Below are 21022 nucleotides of genomic sequence, written 5' to 3' on the forward strand. Positions count from 1 at the left end.
TTTTTTTGCTTCTTTTGTTTTGACTTTTCATAATGTAGGCCTCAAGTTTATGATGTGCGATGTATCGCAAAACACAGTTCTGTATACAAACAACTTTATGGAATGGTGTCACACACAGTGGAAGCTTTGGCGGCATTGGAGGATGATAACGATAGAAGGGCCAGTTTACTCATTCAAAAGGTAACCATGAGGCAGAGCCATTATATAAAAAGGCTAATATCTATGTAAAGTTGAAGGATATAGCTAGTTGTCTAAATACAAGCACCTCATCTCTTTTAAAACCCCACTGCAAATCTTTATCCGAGTTACTTGTCAGAGCACTTCTTTATGACACTGGCTTTGCTGGCCAAATTGCTGGTTTGTTTGATTGTGATACAACAAGCTTCCTGCGAGCCTACTTTGAATATACACTACCTTATGCTGTCCTTTATGCTCCAAATGAAAACCCTTTGGCGATCATATCAAAAGAACTTTCTGTATCTATGGCAGAACTTTGCCTACAAGGTGGATTACATATTACCATAGCCTTGTTAATGGAGCAGAACTCCAAACTGAAAGAACAAGGAATCAAGCGCTTGACGCGAGTGTCCAAGTCCAAAGCGATTTTTAAAACGCTAATCTCCAATAATTTGACTCAAATAACTACAGATTTAGCTTTATCACTAGGATGTTTAGAAAAGAAATCACAGGTAAGAGAAAAGGAGTAATATATGAATTATGCTAATGGAATATCTTAGGCCATTGAAGCTCTACATCAGTTAAAAAACATGGTTGATGGCACTATAGATTTATCAAAGTATCTTTCAATATACGTTATAGCTATACTAGAAAAGATTGCAAGATTTACCAATGCCAAAAAGATAAAGCGACCAGATCCTGAGCCTCCTTATGCATTGTCATCACTTGAAGAAATCATGAAATTATTAGGGTCAAATGTTCAAAACCATGCCACTTATGTAAGTGCTGTTATTATGTGAAAAAAAAAAGGCACACATTCATATTCAATAATGTAGCTTGTCAAGGTGTTCTATTCTGTCAGCGAGATAAACAATATGGAAATGGAAGCACTCAGTCTGTGGAATTGCTTCATCTTTGCCCTAAGTGATGAAGGATTAAAGCTACATTTGAGCACAATTATCCGCGGGCTTACAGACATGATCTGTCATTCGAACCAGTCAGTTCGTATTTTAGTAGCAGATACAATTAAAAAGCTTTTGATAGATCGATATGAACTTACAAAGGATTTATATGGCCAAATTCCTCCACTCCCTCAATTCGATGAGCTACAAGACGTTAGAGAATTTATCGAAAGCAGCAGGGAGATGCAGCTGATAAGGGAGTTCAATAGAGCATTTGCATCCATACAGAAACCAAGTGATGTTGAAATCCTCTTGGGTATTCAAAAAATGTCCAAGTTACTTGAACGAAAGGAACTACTGGCTGTGCGTACGGGACATCTCTATTCACAGCTATTGATGTTAGCTCACAAATACATCAATCATCCAGAAATATCATATGCTGTCGGTGTATGTCTTGGTAAGTTGAATGCTATTGATCCAAGTAGAATTCAAGTCAAGGTTCGCAACGACAAGACATATGTTATAAATAATTTTAAAACCAATGAAGAGAATTTAAAATTCATATGTGATATTGTCATCAACTGTCTGATACCTGCTTATCACGCTGTGAACAATGAATTTATGCACCAGTTAATATCATACTCGATACAAGTCTTACTCAAACATGCTGGATTTAGAACAGTCGAGACCATGGAAAGCAGCAAAGAATACGAGAAAGTGTTTAATACATGGCAGAGATTTCCTCATTCCATTCAAGAATTTTTAACGCCTCTCTTACGGTCGTCTTATGTCGTTGTACTTCCTGAATATATATTCAATTACCCGATATATACCAAGGCAGATAGTGTCTCAACCTGGGTTGTGCAATGGTACTGCTTATTAGAAAAGATTACAGATGATGAGGCTCGACCTATCTTCTCAGCATGCCTACCAGTTGTTTACTATGGTAATCTGGATGTCGCTCTGTATCTACTACCACATTTGATTCTCCATGTTATTTTATCCGCATCAGCCAGCGATATTCAAAACATTGTAAATGAAATCCTTCTTGTACTCAACACAAACTCGAAGCTAGACAAGGCTGATCAAAAGAACCAAGCATCGCTCCAAGCTGTTGTTGCTATTACGGAACACTGCCGACAGTGGTTGTATCGCGCTGGGTCTAGAGATACGACCATGGTTGGTCGCTTTTTGGAAGCTATTCCTGACAAACTAATGGCCAAAGCTTCGTTCTATGCTAAAGCGTATCCTCAGGCACTTATGCATTTTGAAAATTATATCAAAACAAGTTCCTCAAATTTATTGGAAGACGAAGAGACGATGAGGTTTTTGCGACACATTTATGTCAAAACAGAAAATATGCAAGATCTTCAAGCATTACTCAGCATGTATTCCATCAGATTTAGTAATGATGAAGAAATTATCCGGTTTGAGAATATGGGAAAATGGAAAGAAGCAGAGATTTATCATATGGATAATGTTGCAAAGAATCCACATGATCTATCTGCTTGTATGAGCTTCCTGGAATGCCTTAAAAAGTCTGGAAGCTACGGTGAGTACGCACATACATCCTTATTTGCCTGCTATATTAATATTGAATAGCATCTATTTTATATTTTTCTGACAAGTATGTTGATGCAAATCCTCACTGGTCGACTCATATGAATGCTTTTAAGATGGATGCAGCTTGGAGAATGGGCGATTGGAATGCACTTGACGAGGCTTCCAAACATCAGACTATAGAGACAACAGAGTCGTTTATTGCACGTGCTTTAGGTAGCATGAAAAAGAACAGAAACCTTGAAGCGGCGAGCTACATTGAGCATGCAAGACGAGATCTGATTAGCAGCTTGGGGGCAAAGACGATTGAGTCCTATCAGAAATCATATCAGACAATTTTCAAGCTACAGCAGCTTCAGGAATTAGAAGACGCACAGAAAGCTTGGGAGGCAAAAGATCCTATTGAGAAGGTCTCGGAACTCGAGAACAAGTGGAATAGAACCCTTAAGCTTCTTATGCCACAATATCAACATATTCATGATTTACTTGAACTTCGACGAACGGCCCTGTACGATATCAGACCACGTCAGCAGTCAGTATCTTGTGGTGGCATTTGGCTAGATATTGCCAAGTACAGCAGAAAAAATGGACACTTGATTGTAGCACTTGATGCAATTGTCAATGCGGAAAGAGCTGGTAATGAAATAACGCATAGAGAAAAGGCAAAATGGCTCTGGCAAACAGGAAGAAGACAGGACGCTGTGACTATGTTGACAAATCTAGAAGAAGGTGCTGCTGCGAACGATGCAATCATCCTTAATTCATTTTATCTGAAGGACTCCTCTATTTACAGTGGTGAAAAGGCCAGATTTTATATGACTCATGCCAGAAAAGGCCCAGAAAAGTAAGGTATTACTGTACGATTAATAGAGTATTAACTTTTATAAATGACAGACAAGAAAAGGCAAATGTGCAATATGCCGTGTATTTGTGTAAGCAATGCGCTGGAAGACCTCCATCGATATGGTACGTGTTGTTATATATACATGACACTTTATTCATGAATGCCTGCTGGAATATAGCATAAGAGTTTATGAAATTATCATAAAAACAGTATTGAAGGCGCTCTCTTGTGGATCAAAATATTATTATACCTCCATGTCGAAATTCATTAATTACTGGGTTAAGATGGTATCACTTGCTGACGAGAACAAGAAATCGTATGTGAGTTTGGGTTGTTTAAACAGAAACTAACTTTATAATGGCGTAGATCTGAGGGCCAAGGCTATGCAGAGACACTAACAAGAACCAATGAACTAATAAGAACCGCTCTTACGAAGGTCCCTACATACCAGGTAAAAGTATAAAAGGGCTTTGCTAACAAAAAAAAGAGATGTTTAACAAAAAGATAAACAGTTTGGTAAATTTTTAACCCGTCTGATATCGCATCTAACTGTGGGGAATACTGATATGGCAAATACTCTATCTTGTATTATTGAAGCTGTGTTTTCTACTTACCCAAGAAACACTATTTGGCTTTTATTAAATACTCTTGATGGTCGAACTCCTTTACTTACTGATAGAATCAATACTATACTTGGCCGTGTCAAGGTAGGGGGAACGTCTTGGTTTGATAGTAATAACATATTACTCTCAGGCAAATAAACAGAATACAGTGATACCTCTCGTGATAGAAGTAAGAAAGTAAAACAAAGCTTATAAATACTCATCGAATTTAACATCATCACAGCAAGCAACATACTTTAGAAATTTCTTGCACAGAATATCCAAATATCCAGTAGGAGACAGAGCACAGTCAACGCTAAATTTGAAGGATATACCTAAATTGAAGCAAGTGCTAAACTTTGATGGCTTTGTATTAACCGTCCCAAGAGAAAGCAGCCTATTTCCACGTTTACCAGAATTAATCAAAAAAGGTGAAACCTTTGATCCTTTCCCTGGTGAAATAGTAACGATTACGAGTAAGAAGAACTGTCAAAAGGGAATGCCTTGAATAATTTATTGTAAATAGAGGTAATGCCTGAAGTAGATGTCATGAGATCATTACAGCAACCCAAAAGAATCACTTTTGTCGGAAGCGATGGAAGGAACTACAAGTTCTTGTGTAAGGCCAATGATGATCTTCGAAAGGATGCACGTATGATGGAGTTTAACTACATGATTAATTCCTTTTTGAAGAAAAATCCTGATTCAAGAGACAGAAATCTATGTAATAACAGAATGATTATGATGGATATGTGCTAGTCTAATGCTTTTTTGTTATATTAGATATAAGAACGTATGCTGTAATTCCACTGGGTGATGAATGGGGCCTGATTGAATGGATTGATAACCTGTTCCCTTTGAAAGCCATTGCTACTGATATCTATAATAATTTGGGTATAAAGGCAAATGTAAGTATTTCGTACTCATATAATGCTTGAATGATATTTATGTTACGCAGCAAGTACAAATAGAATATAGAAACAAAAGGCAGTTACCAGGCTTAACAGACGAAGAGCTTTTAGAATTATTCAAGAGAGTACTAGCGCAGTAAGTGCTTTTCACTTATTGGTGCTACTTTTTAGTATTTACAGTATGGAATAGATCTCCACCTGTTTTACATAAATGGTTTTTGAAGTCCTTTCCTGAACCTAATCAATGGTTAGCTAGTCGAACAAGATATGTAAAGACACTGGCTGTTATGTCTATTGTAGGACATATGCTTGGGTAAGGCATTTTATGGTGTATGCTGCATAAATTTAACTAGATTTCTTCTGTAGACTTGGCGATCGACATGCTGAAAATATTCTTTTCGATCGTACAAATGGAGATACAGTTCATGTTGATTTGAATATGTTATTCGATCAAGGCTTACGACTGAATGTACCTGAAGTAGTACCGTTTAGACTTACTCACAACCTAGTAGATGCTATGGGAATCGTAGGCTATGAAGGACAGTTTCGCAAGACTTGTGAAATAGTTTTACAAATCCTACTCAATAATCGCCAAGCACTGACAGGCGTGTTTCAAACGTTGTTTAACGAATGGTCACAGTCTGATGCGAGGGTAACCATAACTTTAGCTTAAGCATATGTCATTCATTCTTGCTTTCAATAGGATCGAGCATCTAGAACGATGGGTGTGTTGAAGAAAAAATATGCTACGGCAGAAGAGTCAGGGGTTGAAGCTGAAGTAGACAAGCTGATCAAAGCTGCCACAGATATAGGCAATTTATCAAAAATGTTTCCAGGTATTTAAATACGATATTTTCTTAGAAAAAGGCTTACTTACGTTTTTTTCTTATGAAGGTTGGGCTGCGTTTATATAAACACCTTATAGATTCTGCTTTAGATAAAGACAAATAAACAAATCATACAGTACTAATCTGTTATATATATATTTTACAATCTGTGTGCCTCGCCTAATCTTTTATAATTAGCGAGCAATACATGCAGAAAAATGTTCAAAGGAAGTTATTACAGTTTGTATGCATTAGCTGTTTGATCTATCTGTGATTACTGGAGCTAGAACTATTTTTTTATTTGTACAAGAATACATAATTTAAATAAAGTGGGTTTACTGGTAGACTTTAACGTAATTGACAGACCAATAAGCGTTACTGAATGCGCCTGGGTTGTTCTTAACATAATCATTACAGTTAGAAGGGCAGCCAGAAGAACCATAGACGGAGCCAGCCCAATCACCACAGAAGGTCAAATCAAATACAATTTGAAGATTATTGAAGTAGTCAATGGTACAATGACCAGATTGGAATGGGAAGGAAGCAAGAGGAGTTGGCCATGAGGGTGGGTTAGGATTACCACTGGAGATATCAGATGGGATGTTGTTTCTAGGGAAGAACCAAACTTGGATACCTTGACTTGCTGTCATTCTAGTAGCATAAACACCACCCCTAATGTTGTTCAAACCATCACCATAGGTGTTTGCGTTCGTAGCCTGAACACCACAGCCAGCATTGCTTGGTTGGCCAGCAGCATTGACGTCACAGTTATCGGTCAAAGTCTTTCCAATCTGTGTGCGGGAAACACCAGCAAAGCTACATCCTTGTTTGGTGTGTAAAGTAACTTGGTTGAGAGTAGCCTTGTTTACATTTTCAATAATCTATAATTATGTTAGCTAACTCTAAATTCCCAGGCAATTTCCACGATATACATACATCAATTTCACCGCTGTTGGGCCAGTTAGGGCCGACCATCCAAAAAGCGGGCCAAGTGCCGCACCCGACTGGCATGTGTTCAAGGTCAAGCAAGACAAGTGCAGAGTTGGAATAAGCGTCATTGGAAGTAATTCTGACAGAGCGTCTGCCGTTAGCACTAACTGTGGTATTATCGGCTCTCATGATGACCTTTCCTCCTTGAGTAGAAATCAAGCCAGCAGATTGTGCAGTTGACTTGTCAACATATTGAACAAAGCCATGGGTAGGGTCAGCATCAGTAAAGAAACTGAATCCATCAAAGAAACTAGAGCCTTGGTAAGTTTTTTTCAATACCCATCCTTGTGCACTTGAGGCGAACAATAGGTTTGCAACCAAAAGAGATGTAATGACAGATTTCAACATTTGCTAGAGTTATTTTCTGTAACTTTGCAGTGAAATCTTGCTGCTTTTATATATAAATACATCTGCCTGGGGGCCACCATCGCATCTGACGTATATTAATATAATCACAAAGGCACAAAAAAATGCAACGTATCCTAACCAAAAAAACAATATGGGTGAGGTACACTCGTTACTGCATTTAATTAGCATCTAATAAATGATCATATGATAGCCGGGTAGACGGAGTAGTTGCTCGATATAACAAACAGGGTCCATGTTGTTATTATGTAAAAAAATGCTCTTGTTTTCATTTGAACTTGTACAAAGAATAAAGCAAGTGTTGGGCAGCTTTTAAACAATACTGTATGATATTCGGCATCAGATGGCGTTCAAGTTATTGCATTAAAGCGATGATACTTCCTTTTAACTTGAAAATTCTAGATTTACCAGTGTCGATTATGTAATGGGGATCACAGCATATCGTTCCGTATTATTCATATATTGCAAGTCTTTCCTGAGTTTTCCCTGATTTTCTGAGTTTACTTTTTTTCCCTCTCTCTTCAGGGAAAGCATTCACACAGCCTTTTTTTTTTAAAAAAAAAAAGGAAGTGCTTGTTAAAATTGCAAAGTATGAAATGTAACATTAAGTTACACGATAACCATGGGTTACAAATGCCTTTGTAATTATATGCAGTTTGGGTCGCACTGATCAAATGTTTTCTTGTAAAATAAGCAACTTTCTTTTTCATTGGACTAATCATTCAGCTCGCTTTAATTTTTTACCGAAGTGTCGTCTTAATCGAGACAGCTTAATTTACTTTGAATGATCGACCTTCAAGAGCGACACTTAAACCCGCGCACTTTACAGCCACAGTCTGCTCTAATGTATAAGCAATACGCTTACTTTATGAATTTCGGTATGACCATAGCCCATCCAATTATAATAGTCATTTATGAAACTATAGTGTATCTTTCTAAATGCTTGTCTCATCTGGTAAAGTCTAGGTTTTTCAGTATATCCCGCTTTTACAGCTTCTTTCTTTCTTTTAAACAAGATCATGACACGAAATTACAGGAATGAGTTATTTTGCGAAAGGCCCTAACTAAAGATGTCAGCTCCCTGCGCGATGCTCTTTTGGATATTAAAAAAAAAAAATACAAATCTCTTTCTTTTTGATTTAAGTATCTTGAAGTGTAAAAGACCGATTCAAATACTATTTATTTTATAAAATTAGCTTAGAACAATCCTCCTTTTTTTTTTAACAAGAGAGCTTCATGCTTTCGGTGCCTACGTATTACACGAACCAATGTAGAACAAAATAGAAGCATTGTATGAGTTAAGCGCAACCCATTACACAAATGATAGTACCTCTTTAAGCGTGTGGACAGTGCTTCCAACAAGCAAAGTTGCAGCCAGTCGTTGAACAATCAAAATCAATGTCGTCGACCAATCAAAATCAAATTTGCATTTTCAGAAATGGAAGTCGTATTTTGTTTAAATAACCGCCTGGACGAGGTCAGAAGGTCTGTAAGGAATCCAAATGCCCCTTTGGTCACAAGAGTAAAAAAAGGTGTAATGCAATTAAAAGACGAAAGAGGCTAAGAATTTTCTGGTACTATCAAGTCAGCGAAGGAAACGTCCACCCGGAGAGTTGGCTTCCCGAGAAAAGCAGCCGTGCTGAAATTGATCTATTTCAAAGAGGATGGAACAGATAATCGGCCAATAAAACCATCAAGAGTCAGCATACCTTGGGGAAACGCGAAGACTCGTAGGAAGCTTATTGAGAAGAAACGAAAGAGGATACATGATGGAGAAAGGAAGGTATAGTCGTTGATGCATCTGATAACATTCAATGGCGTGTTACCGGTTAAGCATACAAGTAAGATGTTTGGGACATTATGATGGTCTCCCTCCAAAGTTAATCTTAAAAACTGTATTATTAAATATTTCTTTACTACCTTTATATTTTTTGCTTACTCATTATTAAGAAACCAATACTTGCAACATTATTCATTTGCTCAGGGTTCTTCTGCATCAACAACAGAAGTATATCTCTTAAGGTTTTGAGAAGCTTTATTAGGCTGTCATCAAGGTATTTGTTGTCTATTATTGCAACGTTGTCTCGACCTACTTCATAAGCATCAAGCTCGATATTAGATATCTTGAACAGGATATCCACTTGAGCACCTGTGGCTTTTCTTGCATCCTGTCTTTTGCTTCCAGTCCTCTTTCCTCATTTCGGGTAAGAGAAACAGCCACACTTGCTCTTTCGCCGAGCAACGCCCTAAATTTGCTCTTGAAGGTTCTGTACACAATGAACCAGAGTTCATGCAGAAAATCAGCCTCAAAGTAGTCATTGAGCTCAAGCACGTCATTGTAGAGAAACAATCTGGCATTCTGAGGATGCTGTCTCTTACCCACTTCTCGCTAAACTCTTCTATAGGGTCATGTTTTTTGACTGACTGCAAATTGGTACATATCTTTGCCTGACTTCCAAGCTTTATCATATGGGTTAAAGCAGGCTTACAGCTCAGTCGGGATAATTAGCAGCTGCTTCAATCTATACTGCCTAATTATGTTCAACCCAGTATGAGTGAGGCATTTCTTCCAAATACAATCATTGGTATCAATTATTACTGAGTGCAATAAGTACTTATGTACAGACTCTTCAACAGGTTGCTTTATTCGGTCATCAACAACTTTTCCAATCGATATTGTCCATTTTTTTTTTTTTGGTGTACATCTCAAGGACGCGCTCCTTTTCTGCGACCAACAAGAATTAAGCATCAAATTTAATTTATTCAAAATACTAAAATGAAAAAATCCTCGTCGATCAATTTGAACCATTCCTAACAGTAGACTGGAAGCAATTATCAACAACTTCAACGTCCATGGACTGACGGTTGACTATTCTGTGCTTTTTGGCCAAACTGATGCCAAAATTGTATCTAATGGCGCATCTATTGAAGACAGGCTGGCCCTGATACTGTATTTCAACGTTTATATCGAAGAAGATTACGCCCTTTGACGTAGTATAATCAATATATATTTCGTACACAAGCCAGAGTTATCATGTTTATACGATATTATTACTACGCCCACAATATTGATTCGTGGCATCTGTAATCTGCAGTATTTGATGACGCATCATGATATAATTCACAAGATGTAATTGATTGACAACATTTATTCTTGCACATAATGACCAATTTCTTTCAAGGAAAGATTACATTCGCTTTTCATGAAATTATAAACTGTGCTACAAGAATATTTAAGATCATTGAATTGATTCAACAAATGCTGAGTCATTTCAACCACAAAAGTAGATGGATTGGCATTAATGAAGTTGGTAACAGCCATTTTATGCTTTTCGGTAAGAATGCACTTACGACCTATTCTTTTACAAATGTCAAAAATGCTCTCAGGGAAACATACTGTACTGCTTAACCCATCTCTGAGCTGCCCGGATGTGAATGCCCAATTGGCTCGCAGCAGCAGCAGCAGCACTCGTGCACTTGTCAATCTTCAGATCAAAAAGCCGAACCTTATCCTGGAAGATATAGCGCACATAATCACGTTTGAAGTTGCTCACTTTCATTCAGATGCCTTCATCTTTTGATTTTCCATCAAAATTGAGTAAGCCGGTGAAACTTCACTAAAGGTCGCGCCTCATCAGCAACATTTCCATGCCAGTCTTCAAATAAAACAATGCGCTCATGTTAAAATATAAAGAATTGAAATGAGAAAAAAAAAAGATCACGTTTAGAACAAGAAAAGATCTGTATTTATAATTTTTGAGCGCCAAAAACAGGAGTTTTGCAAGGGTCTATACTCTCATCATATGTATACTCGGTATATCATCCGACTGTCAACGCAACTACGTCCACAATCTCTTACTTCTAACTTGGAACCATTGAAAATGATGCCTCACTTAGCTGTCTGTTCTACGCCGACGACATGATCCTCATTGCCGAACGCTCACATATGGTTGATCTGTTGCAGAAATGTACAGAACACAATATACAGATGTGATACAAATGAAATTCGCCCAAGTGTATTATTTAGACAGTAGTATAAGCCCAATCACGTACACGCGCTGCGGTCACTCATTGCCATGGGAAACTGCATTTGCTTACTTCGGTGTACCTTTCAAGCCGGGTGGCCACCTTAAACCAGAGTAACTTAACCGATGTAACAGCTACAGGCTATTACAACAATGAATGTGCTGACATCCTTTGATGTAAAACCCTCTAGTTTTTGTAAACTTCTCAGCAGCAGGTTCTATGCGTACATCGTTCGTCATCAGCTTGAATACGGCTTGGTCGTTAATCGTTTTACAAGATCACAGCTTTATGCACTGAAGGAAGCCCATGATCCCTGTATCAAGAGAATTTATGGTGCTCGAGGCAATGCATCCACTAAGGTTATGCTTCATATGTCCAAGCTGCCTTTAATGTTGGAATGAGTCAATATACCACACTCACAATTTCTTCTTCGCTCTCTATCTCTGCTAAACGAGACTTTACTCACTTGACTATTGCCGTACATTAGTACCACCAGAGAACATCAGTGGCATACTCTTTCTTGCACTTCGCTTTGGAGGATGGTATCATCTATCAACAACGATCTCGGCATTCGCTTACTCAAGGCTACCAAACGGCGCTTTCTGTAACAGAACCTGGATAAACGTCTACAAGGCAAAAACACTAAGCTGCTTTCTATATTCACTTATCCTTTGAATGGCAGACAATCAGCAAGCATCAATAAATTTTTACTCGAGCCGTCAAAATGTCATTTACTGTGCAATCAACCGACATTAGTTTTAAACATACTCCCAATACGTTCTCCGGTTCCCTATGGTTTCACCCTCTCCTGGTCGCAGCGAAGGCCAATAATATGCATAAATACTACATGAATTGGGCCAATTATACCATGAACAAGTAATTTCAATCTAGCATCCACATGTTCAAAAGCTTCTTTCATGGCTAGATCAATTCCTTAAGCCCAGTCACTACTTATTTATCACACTAGATGCGACAGAAGAAAATAGAATATATACTCTATTGTAAAATAGAGAGTATTATAATCTTATATCAAAACATACCAATGATATCTAAAATATTATTTCTTTACCAATATACAATTCCTTTGCAACAAACAGTGAGCTTACGCTGACTTTCCTGCTGCTAAGAAGTCTTCTTTTCAAGTGAGCAGCTATGAAGGCTGCTTTGTTGATACACCATTGCTGAATGCATTAATGCTCTTTTTGTAAAATAAATCGGTATATTTCCCAAACCAATGAAAGTATGTCGCTGCTGGTCAAAGATATACATTCATATACTCCTTCATTCATTGGATCACTGGACAAGTGTGTTAGGTTCAGAAATTGAATAACCTGAGCATGATTGACTACCATAAAAGAATAGAAAAAGATTAGATATCGCTGAGAACTGTCAACCATTACCCATCTTTACTAAATTGAACTTTATCTTCCTCTTGCTGATTATCATCTGTGCGTGGGATTCCTGTTGGATACAGGTGGTAGCGAAATGGCCGGCTATTTATAGTTGCGGCATACACTACACGCACGAGGAAACTCATGAGAGGGTTCATGTTACAAGCGCTACCTATGATGTCAACAACAAACTTTTTCAATGTGTGGCGCCACGCTAGGCTTACTCGAAAACAGATATCATTCCATATTCTTTGACGTTGACTCTGAACTTATAAAGTTTTCTTTTCAAGAAGAAAAAGAGATAAAAAGAAGTTTTTATTTCTAAATTATGTTGTCAGTTCTATCAACAAAGAACCAAGAATAATCACGTGTAATTACATTAAAGAATATCCCACTGGACATCGTTAGGTTAGGTAGAGGCTTCGATGGTACAAATTGTAAAATGATGTTACAGCTAGCGCCTCAAGATAGCGCTCTACTTACCTATTATTTGCATGATTTAAACTTGCTTTTAGTTTTGTTGTGTGGAGACACAATGGTTAAACATGTGAATTACGTAAAAATGTTTGACAGATAGTAAAGCATTTTAGGTTTTTTTTTTATACTAGTCTTACGCTTTATCCACAAATTATTCGCACACAGATAAAAATATGATAATTTTAGACAATAAATAACAATAAAATGGAGCTCTCAAGAAGCAAAAAAATGAATGAAGAAATGATTAGTAAATAATTTATTTACACTGATGTTGAATACTTGCATTATAAAGAAGAGAATTTATAAGAGAAAAAGGGAGAGGAAAGAAAAGTGAATAAACATGTAAAGAGATTATTAATATCTTACCCGAAGTGCACTAAATAGGATTGGTGATAACCAACCCGTAGAAGACGACGAGGAAAGAAGAGAAAAAAAGAAGCACGCAAAGAGAAGCCAAGAGAGAGAGGTCAAGAAAGAAAACGAATGGGTCCAAAATTTGGTAAGAACCAAGCTACCCCAAGTTAGCACCGGTACTATTTCCGATTTTATGATCTATAATACTACGCGTCAGTTTCTTGCAAGATTAAATATATAGTATGCCTTAGGACTAGCTGGAGAATAGCCGGTCTTACTTTTTGGTCCAAAGAAGAAAAAGAAAAAGAAGTCAAGATCAGGCTATTTATGAAGCTTCTAACAACTTTTCATTTTGTTATAAAGCGTTGACCACATTTAACTTTTATCTCTCAAAATATCAAGCTCATTTTATGTATTATGACATGTTGTCTTTTAAAGAAGTCATAGAAAAGCAACTAAAGTGTTAATTACTATTGATTTTGTATTGCGTGCGAATAATTTCTTAAAAATGTATAGTAAATTAGTAGTTCACTTCTGTTGGTATACTTAAGAGCTTCATAGAAGAGTGAGTGAGCTGATAAGCATTAATCGCTAATATGTACAACTCGTACTCTCACAGCGCCAGTCATATAACTTACAATTCAGGGACATATCCCCAGATATTTATGCAACAGTACTACAATTTAAACTTGCGTCATTAAATCAAGCGTCAATAGGGAGATGTGTAATCGGGATATTTGGATAGGTACAGTATCTCTGTTTTGCTAAAAGGAAAATAACATCAAATTTCCCAATTCCGTTTGTCTCGTTGAGCATATTCGTTTATTTTGATTTGACAAAACATCCATTATCTTTTCAAGAACTTTCTTGTTTATTAAAACTTATATTATTGACCATACAGGTATTTAAAGGCAAGCTATACTATTTTATTACTTGCATTGAGCTCATTAAATAGCATATAGAAAGTAATAAACGTGGCTATACGCATCTTAGTAGCCATAGACACGCAGTTTCTGTTCCTCCTGCAAACTTATCAGTAATGACAGCCGTGTACTTAGATCATTGGTAGTAACTTTATCATTCTGAATGTTAAGCCATAATAATCCACCACAGACTTGAGTTTATAATAAAAAAAGCTTACAGTTGTCTTGCTTTAATGTTTGCCACTTTTGTCTGGAAAATGATTCTGTCTCGCTTTGAATCTCAGACTGTCTACAAAAAATTTGGTTAAAATTTTGTATTTTTTCGTGTCTTTTTTTACTAGTCTTTGTCTGAGGCCCATTCTTTAAACGAAGACATAAATTATATTAATGGTAGAAAGCGATCGAAGCCAAAAGTTCGCTGGGTACATACACATACATACACGTGAAATATGTTGGGGCACACACGACTCATGCTTTTATTATAGAACTTACCGCAAGTTATTCGATACGATTGAAAGAGGCGTTGAACAATGCTCTACCGACCTACTCCAGACGCTACTTGAAGAAAAATACGATCAACTTAAACTTGGTATTGAAGCATTCACAGCTACTTCAGCTCAATCTCGCTCCAAATTGACAACAGGTACAACTGTGAGCATCAATGGAAAATCAATTACCTTTGACCAAAAAGAAAAAGATCTTGTCTTGAAGATATCAGACATCATCAACCTGAACGAACTTCAATGTGCTGCTCTTTGGCATTCTTACAAGGCAGACCACCATGAATATGTTGACCAACAAAACTCTGTAGATATTCCTTTGCACGAAAACACAGAATTGATAATGAATATCGCCAATTTCTACTTTGAAGAGCGTATTTCACTTTTGGAATGTATTCAATCCCTGCAGCGTATATCTTCTGATAGTGAACATCCATTCAACAATATTGCAAGTAACATGGTTGAAAAGCTATTTGAAGACAGCACCAACAATATACCATTCGTCAACAAACTTCTCTTGCAATTCTCCAGGCTTATTCGATCTCAGGTACCAACGCGTACTTACTCCTTTCCTGGATGGTCAACAGCATGGGCAAAGCAAAATATAAAAGAACAGAAGGCTTTGTTGGAAATTTTGTTCTTGTTTACCATTACAACGTCATTATCACCAGACTTTATTGTGTCAGTTGTTCAAGAGCTTGAGGTCAACAGCTTTGGAAGATTCCAAGTATGCAGCTATGCTTTAGATACAGAAGGAGAGAGGATTCGTGAACAAGTCAGCTGTATCTCTATTTTGATTGCTGTCAGCATGATTATCCCTCCCTATCTTACGCTGGATGTAAAATTGGATCCCGCAGCAGCAGACGCAAGTTTGATTGATTCACCCAATGCAGTAGCAAAAATCAATCAAATTGTTTTACACATGGGAAATAGTCCAGAGCATTCGGCATTTTTGCTCGCTTGGTCATACTTTCTTACTTGCTTACGAAATGCCGTCGATGCTGCACCAAGTCTTCCTAGTGGATATGATCAAGTAAAGCTGTTACTCGAAGGCAAACAACAGATTTCCTCTTCTGTTTTGGCTGATAGATCATTTGCTCGAGCCGCCGGATTTGACGCAGCTGAAGAGAGAACCATTTCGATTCAACAATCTGATCATCTGGAACGTACCTTGGTAGGACGTGCATTGAAATTGAATGTGTTTGATACGATCAACGCTATCCTTGAAAGTAACCTGTGTGATGAGGATGATGTGAACAGTGTTGGCTACAGAGTAGTTATTAGATTACTCTTAAAGTCATTCTTGGCAACTACACTTCCTCAGTTCCTTCCAATGGAAAGTTACTCTAGTCTGATCAACTGCTTTACTTTGCTTTACCGAGATCAGCCAATGCTATGTCAAGATTTCTGGAATGAAGACTTCGATCAACAAAATCAGTATCCTTTGCTGACTGCTGCACTTGGTAGATTTCCTGTCTACTTCACTCATCTTACAGACATGTTATCTTCCTTGGCTACTACCAATGAACTTGATACAAGAATAGATGAGAAACCTGTTGACAAAGTATATGAATTTATGAGCGCGCTACCGACGATCACCGTGGTATTAAAGGATACAATCTTTACTTCAGCAGCTGTAGAGAACGACGTGCCAGTTATCCAAGTTGACCAAAATTTACAAATTACACCCTCATTAGACTATATCACCGGTATCAGTATTCCTCGACAATCCCGTGGCATATTATTGTCAAGCACACAAGATAGTCGTATTGTACAGTTTGCACACGGATATTCTGGATGGCATATGTTGGCATCTATTTTGGCAAATTCGATGCAACAGAGTAAGCCTACTGCAGTTGTTGACGTTACAGATGAAGATTACACATTGGTCGGTGAAAATCCTGAAGCTGTCATCAGCATTCTCAATTTGATCTATCGTGTACTATCCAATAGCCCAAAGCTAGGCCCAGTCTTGGTGGACCATGTTCAGAAAACAGCAGCTGTGCCTGGTAAAGTATATGAAGTACCTATCCTTATCTCCATCCTATGCGATATTCTCAGTTTCAGCAGTGGCATTCAACAATGTCCTATTCCTATTGCGACATTAGCTATCAAATGCTTGACAATGCTCCTTCCTTACTATCGTCAATACATTTGGCCTTATTTACAAAAATCACCTCTGCTTCCTCGAATCACACCTGTTCCTGGAACAGGTAACATGACCAAGCTACCATTCATTATAAGTCGTGCATTGAATATACAACAAATTGTCGCCAAGTTTGAATGCACACTAGGAAGCTACGAGTTGCTATTGTCATTCTTGGATCTGGTCCATGGACTCGTTCATGATATTCAAAGTAACTGGTGGGTTAGAGAAGCAGCCGTGAACTTTTCACCTGATGCTCAAGCACAGATGGAGACACTCTATGTTTGCTTGCATTATCTTATGCTCGAAGTGTTTCCTTCCTATTCTGGTTGGCGCTATAGAAAGGTCTCTGAGAGATATCTTATTGGCATCAAGCTACTTTCTATCTTTATCGTGATCTGTAATTACTTTAGAGAATCCAACCAGCTTAGCACATCCGGTTTGAGTCTAGGCAGAATACGCGACGGCATCTTTAGCAATTTCTTGTACGATGGTGGTATTTATCATGTATCTCCTTTGCTTGATGTAATTTCTGATGGGGCTGTCATGGCTAATGCTCTCTATAAATCAAGTCATATCAAAGAAGCACAGCGTACTGAAGAACTGACAGCACTCACTCTTGTTTTCATCAAAGTCTTACTTCAACGACGTTTGGAACATATTGATGAAGGAACGGATATTAGTGAAAGCACACTTGAACGTTTAATGCTTGAGCGTACTGCTAGTGGAAGCTGCTCTGATTTCTTGTTGCGTATCGCTAAACACATCAATTATCGCCACAACATTGCCTTACCTATTCAAGCAACCTATGTTCTGACACTTTTATGCCGTACAACATCTGCTTGGAAGACTGTTCCCAGCTTTGTACAATACCTTGGCGATACCGCTGAAGCACATACTATCATTCGTGCCTATCTTGAAACTGCAAAGGACGATTCACAGAATGAAACCTTGTTATCTGCTATTTGGCATTTCATTAGTACTTTGTTGGAAACTCAACCCAGTCTGGCCATCCTCTTCTTAGATTGTGGAGACTTTATTATGCCCAGTCCTAAATCTGCTGTTCGTCAGTTAGGTGGTCAAACGTTAACCCAAACAACGGCTGTGAGCAATACGGAGTCTGCTATTCGTGCTGCCATCAGCATGCTCGAGAAATGGTCTAGTCTGTCATTGGAAAAGCCATCTGTTGTGTCAAATGTGTTGCGTTTCTTATCTACGTTCTGGCAGACCGCGTTTGATCACTATGCTCTAGTTGAAAATTCGCGTAGTGACAGTGCCCTATGGGATGTCATTGGCAAGATACTGTTGAATCCTTCCATGGAAGTTGACACCTCGGCTGATACCTTGGAGAGCGTAAACTTTTTAGAAACCGATTTTGGTGAAAATGATCATTTTGACTTGTCTGTCCGTCAGTTGTGCTGCTCGAACCTGAGTAAGGCATTTGCTCTACGTGTGATTGCTTACGAGATTCATCTGACAGCTGGTAACGAAAAGTCAAAGAATGGTAATCTCTCAAAGATGCTCGAAGCTCTTCCTGGTGGTCTCAAGGCCCTTTTGATCAAGCTGTGTGAGCCCACCAGACTTTCACAGATGCGCCAAGAATATATAAAGAACAGCTTCGATTCGAGCTTGACAGACTCAGTTCATCATTCGGCTAGTGCTCTCTTAAGGACAATTGGTATTGAAAACCTGTCTGCTTTGCTTTTCAAATCGGCTGTAATTGGCACGGGTGATGATGGAGCTCCTGGAGATATTCGTCAGTATGGTGATTCGTACCTATACAACTTACGCATGGCTGTGAGCCGTGTGTTTTCTTTATACAGCGACATCAAGGAAAAATACAATCTTGCAGACAGAGACAATATGCTAATCACACCTAAGATAAATGCAGCCTTGGAAGTTGAAAGATTGTCAGACGGTCTGCTCAAAAAGATCATCGAAGCCAACCACAGCTATTCTGTTGTTGATTCTCAAATCGTCTTGTTTCGTTCCTTCAAATCCTTTATTGAGACTTGTTCACGCCATACCAGTGCCTTGATATGGGTTGAAAAGAACAATGTGGACAGCTTTGATAACCTTCGTGGATTCCTCTCTGAACTGATCGTACAAGCAAAGTCAGAGCAAAGACAAGACGGTGTGACGCTCACTTCATATAGTATGCTGGTGCATATGATCAGAAATCTGATTGAAGACTGGATCTATTTGTCAAAGCCTACGCTATCTGGTACAGATGATGCCGCCAAGCAAAAGTACTCTTCGCAAGTCTCTCAGCTTCTTATCTCCCTCTCTGATTTGCTTACTCGTGAAAACCTCGCATACAAGGATAGTGTGAGCGATAAGACGGCAGTTTACTTCCATCGACCTCTTTTGGAAGCAGTGATGTTGTGTATATTCACTCTTCGTGGCACGATGGAATCTGTCAACAAGAACTTCTTAAAGTCAGTAGAGATGCAGACATGTCTTGGAGATGTCCTTTCTGTTGTATGCGATAGCTTCCATGTTTTGTCGATTAAGGCCCTATCCTATAGCGCAGAAGGCTCTACAGCAAGCGAAGAAGATGTGAATCGTTGTATCAAGGATATTACAATAGTGACTTCCTTGTTGCAAGAACTTGTACATGAACGATATGGTATTTTACAAGAAGCATGGATTTTCAAATTCAAGGCACATCATACTATTGATAGCTTACTGAAATTGTTTTATGGTGGTATTGACATCGTGTTGAATGAAATTGATAGGTATGATAAAGAAAAGTATATCTGTATATCTGTATATATTAATATTTATTATATAGGCAAGCGACTGGAAATGATCGTGTCTATAGCCTTAATATCACACCCTATGCCGAAATCGCATTGTATTTCTTGCTGACTTTGGCCAATATACCAAAAGCTGCAGAAGTTCTTGTCACTTACCATGTCTTTGACACACTTACAAACAACCGTCTAACAATACGCTTACAGCAAGGCATGTTGGACTTGTTTATTCGATTTGGAGACAAGACCAAGAAAGAGCCTGGTTATGTCGAACGCAATCCTCTGCATTCAATTTGGTGTCAAATCCTTGCTGTAGTCAGCAGCTTATTACGCACGAATGGCAAGTCAGACATTGTGTTGAAGAGCACAGTGAATCTACTACAGATCTGTGGGCCTCAGATTGGCAAAGCCTTTGAAAAAGCAAATAGCTCCAGTGATTCACTGTTTGCACTCGCTCCTCTTGAATCGCTTTCGATGCCACTTTTAGAAGAACTGGAACGTATCAACTCTGTCTTTTTTGAATTATCAAAGCATTTAGAGCGTATACCAAACATTGCTACCAACTTGTTTACGTCATATAAGGATTGCTCACTCCTGTTACTTCAACGTTATCTTTATTACTTCACACACCCCTCACATATGAAAGCACAGTTATATCGCACGGACAATACCGAGACGACAGACCAGTTTATGAAAAAGACACTGCGATACATATTGACCATCACACACCACATGATGACATCCCTTGTGGTGCTGAGTAGCTCAGAACTCGTCCTGACTGCGCCAGATATCGAATGGCCATTTGGCAATACGATTATCTGTCCCAACATGCGAGCCGCAACAGATGCTGAAGCATCATTTGGTACACTTGTCGAATGCATCAATGCAAGTATAGTCATGATCAATCAGTGGCAGGACGCAAAGGACGAACCATTGGAACAAGCCTTGGATGTGATTCAGAGTTGCTCGTTGATGCTTACGTCTCAAGCAGCACTTTGGGTTGCCAAGCCTGATATTTCAGATGAAGTAAGGATGAGTATTGCTGTAGATAACATTATGGATATTGTCGAGACTCTATCAAAGGCTGCGACTACAATGGAGAAGTTGGTTGAAAAGAAGACAGTTGCTGATATAAGACTAAGAATTAAGCTGATATACATGCTTCAGACATTTTTGAGTGAAAGGTTTTTTGAAAATTAAAGTATGAATAAATAAAGAAACTTTTGTATTATTGTTTTATTTTACACAAAGATGAAGCTATTAAATAAAC

The 21022-nt window shown here is 38.3% G+C and overlaps 4 protein-coding genes across 4 annotated transcripts; 2 read left to right on the forward strand and 2 right to left on the reverse strand.

The window, feature by feature from the left end:
- Positions 1–102: 102 nt before the first annotated feature.
- Positions 103–5840, forward strand: RHIMIDRAFT_241950 (uncharacterized protein; the record flags this gene model as incomplete). The annotated part of the gene is made up of 17 exons (XM_023609683.1): positions 103–180; positions 231–689; positions 738–956; positions 1014–2631; positions 2682–3483; positions 3534–3605; positions 3662–3799; positions 3850–3934; positions 3996–4190; positions 4237–4275; positions 4330–4561; positions 4612–4809; positions 4869–4993; positions 5044–5132; positions 5187–5309; positions 5363–5648; positions 5700–5840. The coding sequence occupies 17 exons, from the start codon at positions 103–105 to the stop codon at positions 5838–5840; spliced, it is 4899 nt and encodes a 1632-aa protein (XP_023461918.1).
- A 318-nt stretch (positions 5841–6158) lies between these two features.
- Positions 6159–7161, reverse strand: RHIMIDRAFT_241951 (1,3(4)-beta-glucanase; the record flags this gene model as incomplete). Its single annotated transcript, XM_023609684.1, has 2 exons — positions 6159–6704; positions 6760–7161. 2 exons carry the CDS (start codon positions 7159–7161, stop codon positions 6159–6161), a joined length of 948 nt encoding a protein of 315 aa, XP_023461919.1.
- A 5115-nt stretch (positions 7162–12276) lies between these two features.
- On the reverse strand, positions 12277–12856 carry RHIMIDRAFT_79342 (uncharacterized protein). Its single transcript, XM_023615706.1, has 2 exons — positions 12616–12856; positions 12277–12550 (listed from the first exon to the last, which is right to left on the reverse strand). The coding sequence occupies exons 1-2, from the start codon at positions 12752–12754 to the stop codon at positions 12396–12398; spliced, it is 294 nt and encodes a 97-aa protein (XP_023461920.1). The 5' UTR covers positions 12755–12856; the 3' UTR covers positions 12277–12395.
- A 1834-nt stretch (positions 12857–14690) lies between these two features.
- RHIMIDRAFT_79373 (uncharacterized protein) lies at positions 14691–21017 on the forward strand. Its single transcript, XM_023615707.1, has 3 exons — positions 14691–14772; positions 14836–19734; positions 19791–21017. Exons 1-3 carry the CDS (start codon positions 14738–14740, stop codon positions 20950–20952), a joined length of 6096 nt encoding a protein of 2031 aa, XP_023461921.1. The 5' UTR covers positions 14691–14737; the 3' UTR covers positions 20953–21017.
- The last annotated feature ends 5 nt before the right edge of the window (positions 21018–21022 follow it).

The sequence above is a fragment of the Rhizopus microsporus genome (genome assembly GCF_002708625.1).
Source record: "Rhizopus microsporus ATCC 52813 unplaced genomic scaffold scaffold_26, whole genome shotgun sequence".
Taxonomy (NCBI): Eukaryota; Fungi; Mucoromycota; class Mucoromycetes; order Mucorales; family Rhizopodaceae; genus Rhizopus; species Rhizopus microsporus.